This window comes from Protobothrops mucrosquamatus, unplaced genomic scaffold, assembly GCF_001527695.2.
Source record: "Protobothrops mucrosquamatus isolate PMUCROS unplaced genomic scaffold, P.Mucros_1.0 scaffold393, whole genome shotgun sequence".
Classification (NCBI taxonomy): Eukaryota; Metazoa; Chordata; class Lepidosauria; order Squamata; family Viperidae; genus Protobothrops; species Protobothrops mucrosquamatus.
The window spans coordinates 75,157-90,015 of record NW_015386724.1 but is presented as its reverse complement, the minus strand read 5'-3'; the positions used below and the strand labels follow the sequence as shown (position 1 = coordinate 90,015).

Here is a 14,859-nt window from a genome sequence, read left to right as displayed (position 1 = left end):
ATTATTATTGTTTCCAGGGCTTCTCATGGATTTTTGAATAATAGCAGTAACTGACAGCCTCAATATCACTGGCTTTGTCCTGTCTTTTTGTATTAAATAAGGACATTGGTAGCCTTGCAGAAGTTAAATATCTACATATTGGCCTAGTTTTTTATCTGAGAGTTATTTTTTCTTATCTGAATTTATCCGGGTTTAGACAGTCTTTCACATAATAAGTCAAATTAATCTTAACTGGCACCTTGATCTGCTTTTGCTTCCCCTTCCCTAGGTTTGTGTTGCAGCCTTTTTGCATTATGCACAAAGTGGGAGACAATGTGAGCCAAGGTTATCAGAAAGTTACTAAGTGGATATTCTCTCTGTTGATATGCAGAAGCACCCTTGACTATAGCCGAAATGTTTCCCATTTCTTGACCACTGTCATTCTGCTTATTATTAATGTCTTTCTTTCATATACTGTGAGAAATTATTGTTTAATACAATTCAAAACAATATAAGATTTCTCCAGTTTGGTTCTTATTAGGTATGAATGGCCTGATGTATGCTTATTTTTATGATACAGTACTTCATTTGCTGCAAAGATCAATATTTCTATGACTTAGAAATTTGAGTTTTGAGGTGTTCATGTGTAAAAAACAAACAGGAGTAACAGCTGAATTTTATAGACAAATATTTTATCTATTTATTTAAAGAGCTAAACAATGATTTGTTGTGTCTATTAATCATCCTAATTTCATCTGAAAATTCTTTATCAAAATCTTTTGTATGTCAGCTATATCTGTTTAGAAACCCAATAATATCTTGTACATCTGATATTTTTTGGTCAGAAACCTACCACATTTTATATGGCTTACTTACCATTTTTCGCACCATAAGACGCACCTGACCATAAGACGCACATAGTTTTTAGACGAGGAAAACAAGAAAAAAAATATTCTATCTAAAATGAAGATAACACTGCATATATCCTTTTTTACCTTTAATATATATGTGTGTGTGTGTCTGTGTGTGTCTGTGTGTGTCTGTGTCTGTGTGTGTGTATATAAAATAAAGGTAAAAAGATATACCGTATGCAGAGTTCTCTTCATTTTAGATGTCAAAAGGGTCTCTGTCTCTCTCTTTCTCTTCTCTTTCTCTTTCCTTTTTTCGTTCTTCTTTTTCTCTCTTTCCTCTCTTTCCCTCTTTCCTCTTTTTCTCTTTCTCTGTCTCTCTTTCTCTTTCCCTCTTTCCTCTTTCCTTTCTCTTTCCTCTCTTTCTCTTCTCTTTCCTCTCTTTCCTCAATCTTTTTTCTCTTTCCTCTTTTTCTCTTTCCTCTCCCCCTTTCTTTTTCTTTCCTCTCTTTCTCTCTTTCCTCTCCCTTTCTCTCCCTCTTTCCTCTCCCCCCTTTCCTCTCCCTTTCTCTCTTTTTCTTTCCTCTTTCTCTCTTTCCTCTCTTCTCTTTCCTCTTTTTCTCTTTCTCTTTCCTCTTTTTCTCTCTTTCTTTCCTTTTTCTCTTTCCTTTCTCTCTTTCCTCTAACTTTCTCTTTCTGTTTCTTTCTCTCTTTCCTCTTTCTTCCTCTTTCCTTTAACTTTCTCTCTTTCCTCTCTCTTTCCTCTTTCTTCCTCTTTCCTTTAACTTTCTCTCTCTCTTTCCTCTCTCTTTCTTTCTGTCTCTGTCTGTCCCTGTCTCTCTTTCCTCTCTCTTTCTCTCTTTCTCTTCCTNATTATTATTGTTTCCAGGGCTTCTCATGGATTTTTGAATAATAGCAGTAACTGACAGCCTCAATATCACTGGCTTTGTCCTGTCTTTTTGTATTAAATAAGGACATTGGTAGCCTTGCAGAAGTTAAATATCTACATATTGGCCTAGTTTTTTATCTGAGAGTTATTTTTTCTTATCTGAATTTATCCGGGTTTAGACATCTTTCACATAATAAGTCAAATTAATCTTAACTGGCACCTTGATCTGCTTTTGCTTCCCCTTCTCTAGGTTTGTGTTGCAGCCTTTTTGCATTATGCACAGAGTGGGAGACAATGTGAGCCAAGGTTATCAGAAAGTTACTAAGTGGATATTCTCTCTGTTGATATGCAGAAGCACACTTGACTATAGCCAAAATGTTTCCCACTTCTTGACCACTGTCATTCTGCTTATTATTAATGTATTTCTTTCATATACTATGAGAAATTATTGTTACAATTCAAAACAATATAAGATTTCTCCAGTTTGGTTCTTATTAGGTATGAATGGCCTGATGTATGCTTATTTTTATGATACAGTACTTCATTTGCTGCAAAGATCAATATTTCTATGACTTAGAAATTTAAGTTTTGAGATGTTCATGTGTAAAAAACAAACAGGAGTAACAGCTGAATTTTATAGACAAATATTTTATCTATTTATTTAAACAGCTAAACAATGAATGATTTGTTGTGTCTATTAATCATCCTAATTTCATCTGAAAATTCTTTATCAAAATCTTTTGTATGTCAGCTATATAGGTTTTGCATCTGTTTAGAAACCCAACAATATCTTGTACATCTGAGATGTTTTGGTCAGAAACCTACCACATTTTATATGGCTTACTTACTTACTCTTACTTTTTCCTCAGTTGCTTTCCCATTGCTTGCAGCAATCAGATTGGGAACATCCTCCATTTAATGCTGAGGTTTTCTTTTTGAAAGTAATTTTGCTTTTCTTTCCTATTTTCTGTTCCTTCTCCACTCGATCATTTTACCTAGGAAGGAAGGTTACCTATTTATAGGTAGGCAAAGGTGTCATGTTGCCTTTTCCACCATGGCATGGGTACAAAACATAGCAGTAAATGGCCCCTCGGTGACATTTCTTTCTTTTTGCCTTCTCTGAGTGGGAGAGGATCAGCTTAGCCGTGCCTTTATCTACTGACCAAAATTCACAAAATGAACTCAAGAGACTTCTGCTCTGGAAGTTACATCCTTTGAACATCTTAGCTGGTTTACACCGAGCTGATTGCTGTGATACCCAGTAGCAAGAAATCATCTGCTGAGCTACCCCAGGTCACACAACTAATCACCTCCCACTACTAAAAGAAAGAAATCAAGATTTCCCCCCAAACAGAACTTCACCCCAATTGTAGTCTTACTATTATTACCTACACTTCCATCATCACCACTCCACACAGTAGTGAATCACATCCCCATTACCGCCATTAGAGCAATGGATGCAAGGCTTCATAATGGAAAGAAGTAGGGGCGTGTTCTTCCCTGGGCTCAAGACAGCCTTAATGGCAAGAAACATACTGTTAATACTATAACCCCAGTATTATGGGTATGATCATCAATCCCCAACCCTGGTAGATACTTTTCTTGGGAGAAATAAGTTTTTTTTCCTTCTGAACATCTTGAAGATATGTGAGATCTAGCATCAGTGCTATGACTAAGTCTATTAAGCTATCAAACCCATAAATAATTGTAGCTAAGTATGAAATGGTTGTATTGCTGCTTTGGTGTCAGGCACTGTAGTTTTGCGCAGATGTGCTTGACTTTGTTCAACAGATTGATCCCAGAAAGCCCACAACTGACTTGAACACTTCCCTTTGATGGGAAAGGTCTTCTTAATCAGTAGTTTCTCATATAAAATACAGTGTCATTTTTTTTTAAAGTTGGCACGTTGATTCTGGCTTGTATGGAAGCTATTAGCCATATTTGATAGTTCCGATCTAATGGGAAGCTCTAGTCAGCTATTACATCTTCAGTTGTTTTCTCATTTCTGCAAAGGAAAAATAACATAGCCACGTACAGCTGCTCGAAGGTTTTGCATTTTTCATCTTGTTAAAAGGAGATTTGATGGTCTGATGCAACCAAAATGCTTATAATGGTATAAATCTTTTAACATATATTCATTGATTTCATAAAGTTACTCACATACAGGAAATAAACCTTGTACAATAATTGCATGTATAAAATTTATGCTCCCAAAGGAACAAGGCAACACTTATTGAATTTTTAATGCCATGAACAGTTTGGGGAAGGTCAATTTAACCTCTTGTAAGAAATATTCTCATATAAAAATGTTTTAAAAATTTGGCCTATATTCTAGACAATAGTCACATGCAAAGAGTATAATCCTCACGATAGTGTGATGAGTGAAAAATGATAAATAAGTTTACTAACTTAAGAAGAGCCATGTTTTGTTACCATACAGCGAATAGTTTAATTAATACACTTTCCTGCTGGGGCACTTTCAAGCATATTAACACTATATTATAGGTACACATCATAATGGAAGGGTGATGCATCTGTTTTCCATTACTTTCCCCAAGTCCTGCAATCGGTGATGCTTAAATGTACAATAAAACAAAAGCGGTATTTTAGACACCTAATGAAATATTTGGTGGGTATTTGAAGTTTAATGCATTATGCTAAGCCATTGTGATTGAAATGTTTCATTTCTTTCTTTTATTTAGGTCACATTCTCCAGTCTCCTTCAGCTAATGTGCTTCCAACTCTTCCATTTCACGTGCTGCGCAGCTTGTTCAGCACTACGCCTTTGACTACTGATGATGGAGTACTTCTTAGGAGAATGGCCCTGGAAATTGGTGCAGTTCACCTTATTCTTGCTTGTTTGTCTGCTCTTAGCCACCACGCTCCAAGAATTCCCAATTCTGGTTCCAACCAAACAGAGGTGAGTTTGACTTCCAGAATAATTATCTCAGAATTATCAAGATGGTGGAGGTTGTTTTAATAATCCAACTTTATGTCCTTTATTATCAATACCTATGAGATTTTGGCACTGGTATTCTGTGTATGGTAGACTGCTCAAATAATTGCTTCCAGATAATGATTATTCTAAATTTTCATAAAATGGGAAATTGAAATATTAATGTTTCTGTCTTAATTTTGTATGGCTAAAATACGCTTTTACCGGTTTTAATTATACGGCTCTTTTTGGAACACAGAGATCTCAATTTTGAAACCTACTTAAACATATAAGCTTATACCTATGGATTTCAGAGCGTTGCTGGTTATTTAAAATAATATTTGTTTTGCTTAATGATCCAGAAGAGTAGCATGGTATTGAAAAGATGGTACAGCAATCAATTTCCACAGTAGTGTGCTTGCTAAAGGATTGTTTTTCAAGATTATTTTACAAAATTAAGCTGTCAACAAGAAGCTTTCTCAGCAAGTTCTTTGAGAACAAGTCTTAATTAATTAATGGTTACTGGATACAGTTTTTTATCTGCCATGTCCTGGAGTGTCTATTCCAAACTCCTGCACTCTTTCTAATAGCAGTTCCTTGTTTATTATAAAGACATTATTATGTTCAGTTTTTGTAATTGAAGCTTGCATAAGCATTGTGTGCTTTTTGAAAGTTTAGTGGCCTGGAACTTGGTGGAAAGATGACAACTTTGTCTGAGCTCCAGAAAAAAACTTATCAGTTCAGATAAGGTGGTTTTTTTTGCCCTTAAGAACCAGCTGTAATATTTCCTAGCTTCACATAGGCTTTCATGATGTGACTTTCCCCCATTTGTGAGGTGGAGACCCAATTGGTACATACAGATATTGATGGCAATGTAAAAACATTAGGGAAACTGTTTAAAATATTTTCCAGTCTTGCTTTTAAATCAATATAATTGCTTCAAAGACACATGATAATATAACCACTGTCTCCCCATAGTGCTTGCACACACAAAGTATTTTGTAATATAGAACAGAATGTTTGCTACTTAGATGAAAAGTTGCAATTATCAATTTATTCTCAAAAGTGTAAGCTGTTCACAAAGAATATTCATGAACTTAATAATCATTCGAATCAACCTTCCAGGGAATTTGTATTTTTCCAATTAATACCACAAATGATTTAAGTACCTATTTAAGTTAACACTATGAATTATCTGAATTTTAGGATGGATGAATGGGTGGGTAGGTAGTTAGGTAGATTAGCTTTCTGAATCATCAGATGAAAAAAATGTATTTTCTCAGAAACACAAGCCATTATACCTGGTTGACATTTCTGTAGAAACCTGCACCCTCATTTTTGTTAAGAAGATAGGGAAGTAGATTTTTTTTTATCCAACGTTTGTCTCCTGCATGTATTTGTCACTGTTTTAAGCACTAGAATCAGATGTGGCTTACTGATATATAGTATGTGAAGCATTTAAATTCAGCAAAATAGATAAATGTTATCCTACGGTTCACATACAATGGACAAGCACTGATTGTAAAGACCAGTTAGAATTTTTGCTGAGTAAGCTTTTACTGTATCCCATCTTATCCATAAGCCAGATACCAAAATAAGGAGGGCTTATTCAAAAGGGTTTTGTTGACTCCTTGCTCTAGAACAGGGGTGTCAAACTCGCAATGTCACATGACGTGTCACGACATGTCATGACTTTTTTTCCATTGCCGGCAATGGGGTGGGCACGGTTTCGGCATGACGCATCTCGCCCACGGGCCGGCAGTTTGATACCACTGCTCTAGAATATAAATCTGTGAAATTTGAAACTGCAGTTTAATTGTTTTTAACTTGTCACAGGTGTCAAGCACACACAATAGTGCATCAACAGAAGAACAGCAACTTTACTGGGCTAAAGGCACTGGATTTGGAACTGGTTCTACTGCTTCAGGATGGGATGTGGAACAAGCTCTAACTAAACAAAGACTGGAAGAAGAGCATGTCACATGTCTTTTACAGGTATTAGAACAATATAATATTCATATACATTCAGTTTATCAAAAATTAAATCTTTGATTTGAGAGTTACACTGAATTGCCCTTTTATTGATATTGAATGTCATTTGTATTACATATTTAAAAGATGACTCCTAGATTCAAGAATTTAATGGGCCTGCATGAGTATTTTTTTTCTTTTCTGATACAATTTTTCATGCTACGTAATGAACATGTTGGAATGTAAATTGGTTTCACTAAAAAAAATAGCAATTTTATTCCATTATTGAAAATTTTCTGACATTAACATGTGGCATCTGGAATCTGTTTTGAGCAGAGAAGTATGGGGTTTAATTAAATCTGATCATTTCTGTAGTGATATTTATATCAGGAATGCCTACATTGTTCACTAAATGGGCTTTTGAAGTTGATGAAGAATGCTTATTAATTTTATTTTAAATATATTATTTCTCTGTACTAATGAAAAAGAGATTTTTTTAAATAGTTTTCCTACATATTATGTATAGTAAGAACTACTATTACCTTGTAATTCATATCCTTTATGTGGCTATCTCAGTGAAATTCTTAAAAAAACTTTCTTAAATTTCAGGTTCTAGCTAGCTACATAAATCCTGCAGGCAGCATATCAAATGGAGATATCCAGTCCAGCCATGAAAGTAGAGGACAGAACAGCAGTGCCCTTCCATCAGTTTTGCTAGAGCTACTTAGTCAATCATGTCTTATTCCAGCAATGTCATCTTACCTCCGCAATGATTCAGGTAGTGTGTTGCTCTTTGTTTTTCAAAACAGCTTGTTTTCCAATCCAGTGTAGAAATGCTAAGGTTTATATATATAAAAGTTGCATCAAAACATATCATAAAATTCAAATGCATTGGAGTTTCTGTAAAATATGTGAGAAGCCAGCAGCTTGAAGATGAACATAATTACACTTCATACAATGAGATGTATCATTTATCTTCTGTGCTTTGAATGTTGATAGTGTATCCATATTCATTTCTTTATCACATGTTCTTATATAACAAAAAATACCTATGTGCTTTTTTGGTTTTCTGTAAATTGAGTATAATGCAAATTTATGAAAGTGAAAGATGAATATTGAAAGCTTCCATAAAATATGATGCTATCTACAGTAGTCTAGCTCAGAGTGTTTCAGGATAACAGTTATTTTTTTCATCATATCACTGCGATACGAGCTAAAACTGCACAAAGTTGAATCCCATTCAGTAGAAAGAGCTTGACAAAAGGCTTTGTATTTACTCAGCTGTAAAAAAGGATTCTGTCTTTCTGCTTACAAATCCTACAAAGTCTTTCTTAATCTCACTTGCATGTTGTTATGATTCGTGGGGATGGCGGAAATTATTCAGTTGCAAGTGAGTTCCCAGAAATCTAGGTGTCAGTTGAGAATGAGTTAAAGTGATAAGCTATAGCCAAGAGTTCATAAAGGATATAGGTCAGTGGTGGCGAACCTATGGCACGGGTGCCAGAGGTGGCACTCAGAGCCCTCTCTGTGGGCACGTGCGCCGTCGCTCCAGTCCTAGGCCTTCTGCTGGGTTTTATAAAACCTTTTCGCTTTAGGCCTCCGCCGCCGTGTACAAAAAAAAAAGGTTCAATCAATCAGTCAATTTCAATTTCTCGTGGGAAAAAAAAAGATCTTGCAAAGTTGGAATTGATTGATTGAACTTTTTAGTCCCGCCCAGTCTGCTGTTACCACCGCAGCCACGCCCACCCAAGTGGCCACACCCAGCCAATGGGCCACACCCACCCGGCACCCGACAATGCATAAGTGGGTTTGGGGTTGCAGTTTGGGCACTCGGTCTCTAAAAGGTTCGCCATCACTGATATAGGTGGTCAAAATTAACAACAATAGTTGCCCAATCAATTCAACTTGCAGGAATCAGTTGTAAAAGATTTTATGACTTGGTGAAATGTCAACTAATGGTTCTAATAGGTAATGTAACCTGTTCCATACGGATTTTTTAGTCTTTCTTAGGCAGCTTAGTTTTGTTTAAGTGACTGCCCTGAGAAACTGAACGCCCTTTTGGCTTTGTCCAAAAATTCTCTAATGCATAAAAGCCTGATTCCTGCCACATTGGACTAAATTATATTCTCCATGGAAACTTTGTTGTGTTCAGTTAACTTTTTCTAAAGTATAAGGTAGCTGTGCATTAGGTGTGATATTTGCCTGTTATTAATATTCAGTATTCCTGCACTTCACATTCACTGATGTTATTAGCAATCTGTTGTGTTTGTTGTGGCTTAGAATTCAAAGTACCTAATTGTTTTTTACTGCAATTCCAATATTGTTTATTCAAAAAATTGAGTTAGAATTTTGAGTTGGAAGCCTCAATATTTCTTGACTTCTGGGGAAGCAATGACAGACAGTGGACAGCTCTGCAAGAGGGGAGCCAGTGACTCCAGCAGAAAGAGGGCCTAATGAATCAATTGGCTCCCCAAAGTCTCTCCAGATTACGAGAAGGGCCTGGGATCTCCCTTAGTGCTCCATAGAGATGGTTCCTGCAATGAAACCATAAAACAGCAGGTTTTATTGGTCTGGTAGTCAAGAAAATCAATTTTGCCCAAGCCTCAATTCAGAGCCTTTAAAAAAGGATATTGAGTTCACCAACTTTCTCTCTTAATCACTTTCGCTGGCAGGGGTTTGTAAGTTGCTTTTTGCATACTAAGAACCTTCAGAAGGACACATTTTATTATACTGGGCAATTTTCCTTGAAATCCCAACTAAGAAATTTAGTAAGTTTAAGAACTTAAAGAAAAGTTTATTTGGAAATAAGCACCAAAAGGTGATTAGAATGATTCCTTTGAAATGTTTTAAACAGATTAAGGAACCAGACTGACTCTGGATAAGATTTTGAAATACTTATAAGAATACTTCCTGTAGTTTCTTTAAAAATACATGAAGATTTTTAATTTAAATGTAAGAGATCTTTCCCTGTGTTGTGGCTTGGAAAAACAGAATAAGAGGCAACCTTGAATTTGGTTACTAGTGATTAGTAGAGGGGAAAAAACTAAAAATTATAATTAAAGGAGAAGACCCACCAGTTCAGAATGGAAAAAGGAATTTTAACTCTGGAAGTATTCAAAGATATTTGGCAATGATGTACTCTGAACTTTTTTTTAAGATTGTCTGTTACAATAAAAAATGGGTTGAAAAGAGGAGATTATTATTATTATTATTAATTTGATTTATATACCGCCCTTCTCCCGAAGGATAGAAGAAGATTCAATTCAGGAATAGACTGTTTTGAATATGAACTTAAAATTGACTGCATATAAGAATGATACTGAACAGGATGTTATATAAGATTTACAAATGAAATCAGCTGATGTTTTAATAGCTAAAAGGGAGATACAAATAATAAAACAGAAGAGTGATTTAGATGTGTGAATTTCAACTCTGAAGTGTGACATGGACAACTTTCTTATTTTGAACAAGAGAAATCTGTTATATTTATGAAGAAAGTTAGAGAAAGAAAAGAAACTGGATTTTGAGAGACTAGTTAAAAAGAATAAACAAGACTTTTAAAAGTAAAAGGAAGGTTTATAAAGTTAACTTATTTGATCAAGGTTAAAATGTGTATGATTTTTTTTCTAACAGTTTTTAATGGATTTTTTTTAAACAGGACTGAATAATGAAGCTTTAAAGATTCATTTATAGATAAGATATGGGAAGAAAAGATGTTTTCTTATATTTTTACAGAAAGTGGCAAGCTATAGTATTAAAATTGAAGGAAGGTGTTAAAGCTGGGGAGGAGTTTCTGAGAGGAGATGAAAAGATTATTAATTTGTGAGACATTATTTGAAGAAATTAAAAATTATTTGTATTATGTTTCTGGTAGCTCTTAATAGAGCTGTAATCGGATTGAATGATAAGGCTTTAATGATTTGTTTATAGATATGAGCTAAGACATAGTAGGAAGAGGTTTTATGCAGTTATATTTTGCAAGAAAATAAATTATTGTGTAAAGGAAAGGAATATGAAATCGATTTGTTTGTTTAAAGTTTATATATAATGAAGGGGGAATCATGTTACAAAGAGGCATACATTCCTGGGATTCCTTTGTCACTGAGACATAAAGTATCTTTAATTTTGTAGAATTAAAAGAATGAATCAGTTAATCTTAATTAGGAGTGAGAGCTTCTGTAGGATTCGGCATTCTGTGTACTCCGATTTAAAATCTGCATGAAGTTTCTGGGTGGGATCATCTGTCATCATGGGGTAAGCTTTCAGTTTGTTGGTTACACTCAGTTTATATCTTTCCCCTCGGTGAAGTAAGTGATATGGTTGACATCTAGCCTGGATAGTTATTTGGATGGGGAACAACAGGCTTCAGCTGAACCCTGGCAAGAATGAATAGTTCTGAGGTTTGGGGCCTTCTAGTTCAAGCTTTGATATTGGGTGGGATGTCAGTGCCTCTAGGCCCAGTGTGCAATTTGAGGATCTTCTAGATTCATGACTCTTTCTCAAAGAGCAGTTGGAAGTTGGAGCTAGGAGGGCCTTTGCACAGCTTCATGTGTGCGCCCATGCCCTTGAAGATCATCTGTTAGCTTCAGCTGGTTTAGAGTGCAGCTGAATGGACAATTAAGTGTGCCCCCTAGAAAGATGCGTGTTTGTGAGCTCCATTGGTTGCCAGTTTGCTTCCAGGTGCAATTCAAGGTGCTGTTTTTGACCTTTAAAGCCCCACATGGCATAGACCAGGTTATTTGAGGGACTTTCTCTTCCTAATTACATCTACCCATTTCATCATGTTGGGCAGGAGGGGGAATACTGTGGGTCCTGCCCTCAAATTAGCACAATCTGGCGGGATTCAGGTAGTATGCTTTTACTGCTATGGCCCTCATCCTCTAGAACAGTGTTTCTCAACCTTGACAATTTTAAGGCATGTGGACTTCAACTCCCAGAATTCCACAGCCAGCATTGCTGGCTGTGGAATTCTGGGAGTTGAAGTCCACATACCTTAAAATTGTCAAGGTTGGGAAACACTGTTCTAGAATATCATTCCTCCCAAGCTGAGGATAGTCCAATCTCTGTTAGCCTTCTGGAAGGATCTTAAAACATGTGGCTTTTTTCTATTAACCTTGGGGATCCCCGAGAGATTCTGTAAGTTGGCTGCATGACATTAAGTTATATTTGTTCTCCAGCTTTTTTTTGGGGGGGGGGTGTTGTTTATGTAATATATTTTATTTATTTGTTTTGTTTTGTTTTTAGACTGTTTTGAGTCTTTTAACCGTTGTTGTGTTGTATGCCATCCAGAATCACATGTTTTTGAGATGAGGAGCTATAAATATAAAAAAATATTTTACCTTTGAGACAGAAGCCATCAGATCAAGATTTGCCAGGAGAATATCAAAGAATTCTGACAGAAGTGACATTCCTGTGACCATTTGGGCAGGGTGCCTTCTGTTGGATTAGTAAAAGGAAAGGAGGCTTCAAGAGTGGGCAGTGAACTAAAATAACCCCTTTAGCAGCTTAAGAGATTACATCATAACAAGAAGTCTTTGGGGAGAAAATATATATGGGTTTTTTAATAAGGCAAAAACAGCTATTGTAGGAGGGTTTCTTAATATCAGGCATTGTGATTTATCACTTAGTAAAGCAGCAGCTGCAACAACATGCAAGCAGGCTGAAAAACATTTGCCACAGGATAATAGGTTTTGTATGGCATCCATCCAGTTGTAGCAAGAAGTCCACGCTTTTTATGACTACATAATTTAAATAGGTTTTTGAAATCAGGTCTCTCCAAAGCTGAAATGGTAGAAAGCAATTGCTTAAGAGAAGTAAATTATCTGTAACAGAAACAAAGATTACAGCATAAAGAGGCTTAGTCAAAGTGGAATACTTGGGGATCTATTGGTGATAGAAGTTAAAATTCTCAGAACTTTTTTTAGTAAGAGTGATGGAACATGTTACTATGCAAGTAATAATTGCAAGTAATTCCCAAATTAGGTATCCCAAATAAGGAGCTTCTGAGAAGTAAAATTGCAAGTTTTTACTGGATATTTTATAATCCTTGAGTGACAGATGTAACAAGAATGCCTTCCAGTGTGGTTTTCAAGAGCTACCATTAGGAAGTTGTCCACATACTATATTAGTTTTGCTTCTTTAGGAAGAGTTAGTGTTTCTTGTGGATTCATTCCTATTTGTTTGTTTGTTTGTTTATTACATTTATATAGCTGCCTCTATTTCAATAAACTCTGGGCGGCTCCTAATCAAAATAATGTTGCAAATATCCAAAATCCCTGGAGTAAACATGTCCAAGTGTACTTGTTTCTCTGAGAGGAAAAGAATAACAGGTACAGGTGGGTTTTGATTAGTGTAGCTAATTAATCCTATGAAATGGTTGCATTATTTGAATTCACAGTATTTCAAGTGATGTTTCTATAGAAAATGGGTGAATTGGTTCCAGCTCAATAGAAATAGACTGTATAAATTTTAAATATAACTTTTATATCTATATTAATGAAATATTATCATAAAGGATAAAAATATAATATAAATTTATGGTTAAGAAGGTCACATGATAGTTATAAAAATAAAAAAATCTAAATATTATTCGTAAAGGTAAACTTACCCTGACAAAAATATCTTTATTGCCTCTCAAAATATTTTAGCAGCATAGACTGAACTATTTTCTCTTTATTTAAATCTTTATAATATGCTGGTAGATGCAGAGTGCTCCAGCCACATCTCAGCAAATTTGCATGCTCCAATTGAGGTTAGGGTCAGCATCCAAAATTAGCAGTGTCTAAAACCCCAGCCACAACTGCTCGTGTGCTAGCCTCAATTGTACATGTGTTAGCCTGACATTAACTGAATTTTGGGTTGCATTAAACACAACCTGGTATCAATTTATAATTTGTACTAAATCAGATACCATATTATTTGAATTCACATTAATTGCAACCTATCTGAATCAAGAATCTGTTTATAAAGATACATTGAAGGAGACAGAACAAAGATTTATGACAGTAAAATGAGTGGTTTGGCAGGGATAGTAACAATTACTATAGTAGTATTTGGAACAATGGGAGGAAAAAGAATTGCATAGTGATTAATGATTTTATGATCCTAAACAAAGTGATATTTTTTCCTCTCTTTGTACATCCTGCCATATTTTGGAAGCATGTAGTCTCACTGCTTCCATGTTCATATTTCCCTGAGGCAGAAAGGACCAGAAAGAGACTTGCAGAACAGAGTAAGTTGCATCAGTATCTGTTAACAAAGTATTCAGTCCTGAGATAGGTGGAGATACAAAGAGACCAGACTGATTAACAGTAATAAAAGTGGAAAGAGGGCCTTGGCTATCCTAGTGGAAAAAAGCAGGATTAAAGTTTTCCTTTAGAGTTTCAAATTATAGAGGGTGAGACAAAATATTAGTAGTTTGGGAGTGTATTGATATAGGAATGTAAAATTGATGCCCTATGGATATTGTCCCTGCATTCCAGACATTAAGATTTCTAGCACCTGTGTTTTTTTACAATAAAAGTGGATAGCATCTGGAATTTCATCCTATGGTTGACCATCCCATTTTCTGTTAGTAGCAGAGAATTTGGTTTTAAGTTGTTAAATCTGTAAAGCTAACAATTGGTGAGTCTGTGTATTTTGTATTGCTACAAGAGTTGCTTCTACTGATGGATAACATACCTGTGTTCTCCAGTCCGGAATGTACCCTCACAAAGTACCCATTACTAGGGACTGCAAGATGTCAGTTTCAAAACTACAATGGAGAGCATTGCAGAATCTGGTTTGGTAATCTCTGGGTTGCTCTTCTGGACTTTGGATTGCTTCCATTTCTTCTCCTTCTATCTGCCAGGAAATGATGGGGCCAAATCACATGATCTTAGTTTGTTTGTTTTTTAATGTTGACGCAATGGGTATGAATTTGGGCAGACTCAGAGACACAATGGAGGACAGGGTTGCCTGGCATGCTATGGTCCACGAAGAGTCAGACATGACTTAGCGACTGAACAACAAGTTCAAATAAGCTAACTTACAGGATGCATCCAAAACTCAGGACCCATGCCTGCCATGAGATTAAAATTTGATAAATTTATTAAATATGACATAAAAACATTATCCTAAAACATTTATGACATAATACAAATGTTCATAAAACATTTTGTCTGCTGATGTTTGATTGAGCTATACGGTATAACATGGGTTATTTTCAAGGCAGATACATCTCTGAATGTCCTAAAGAT

The 14,859-nt window shown here is 35.6% G+C and overlaps 1 protein-coding gene across 1 annotated transcript in view; it reads left to right on the top strand.

Moving 5' to 3' along the window:
• BIRC6 (baculoviral IAP repeat containing 6) overlaps positions 1-14,859 on the top strand; it is a 146,088-nt gene that overhangs the window by 98,710 nt on the left and 32,519 nt on the right. The window contains exons 63-65 of the mRNA XM_015815994.2: positions 4,419-4,636; positions 6,488-6,646; positions 7,232-7,400. Coding sequence (XP_015671480.1) covers positions 4,419-4,636; positions 6,488-6,646; positions 7,232-7,400 — 546 coding nt within the window. The remainder of the gene's footprint in view (positions 1-4,418; positions 4,637-6,487; positions 6,647-7,231; positions 7,401-14,859) is intronic.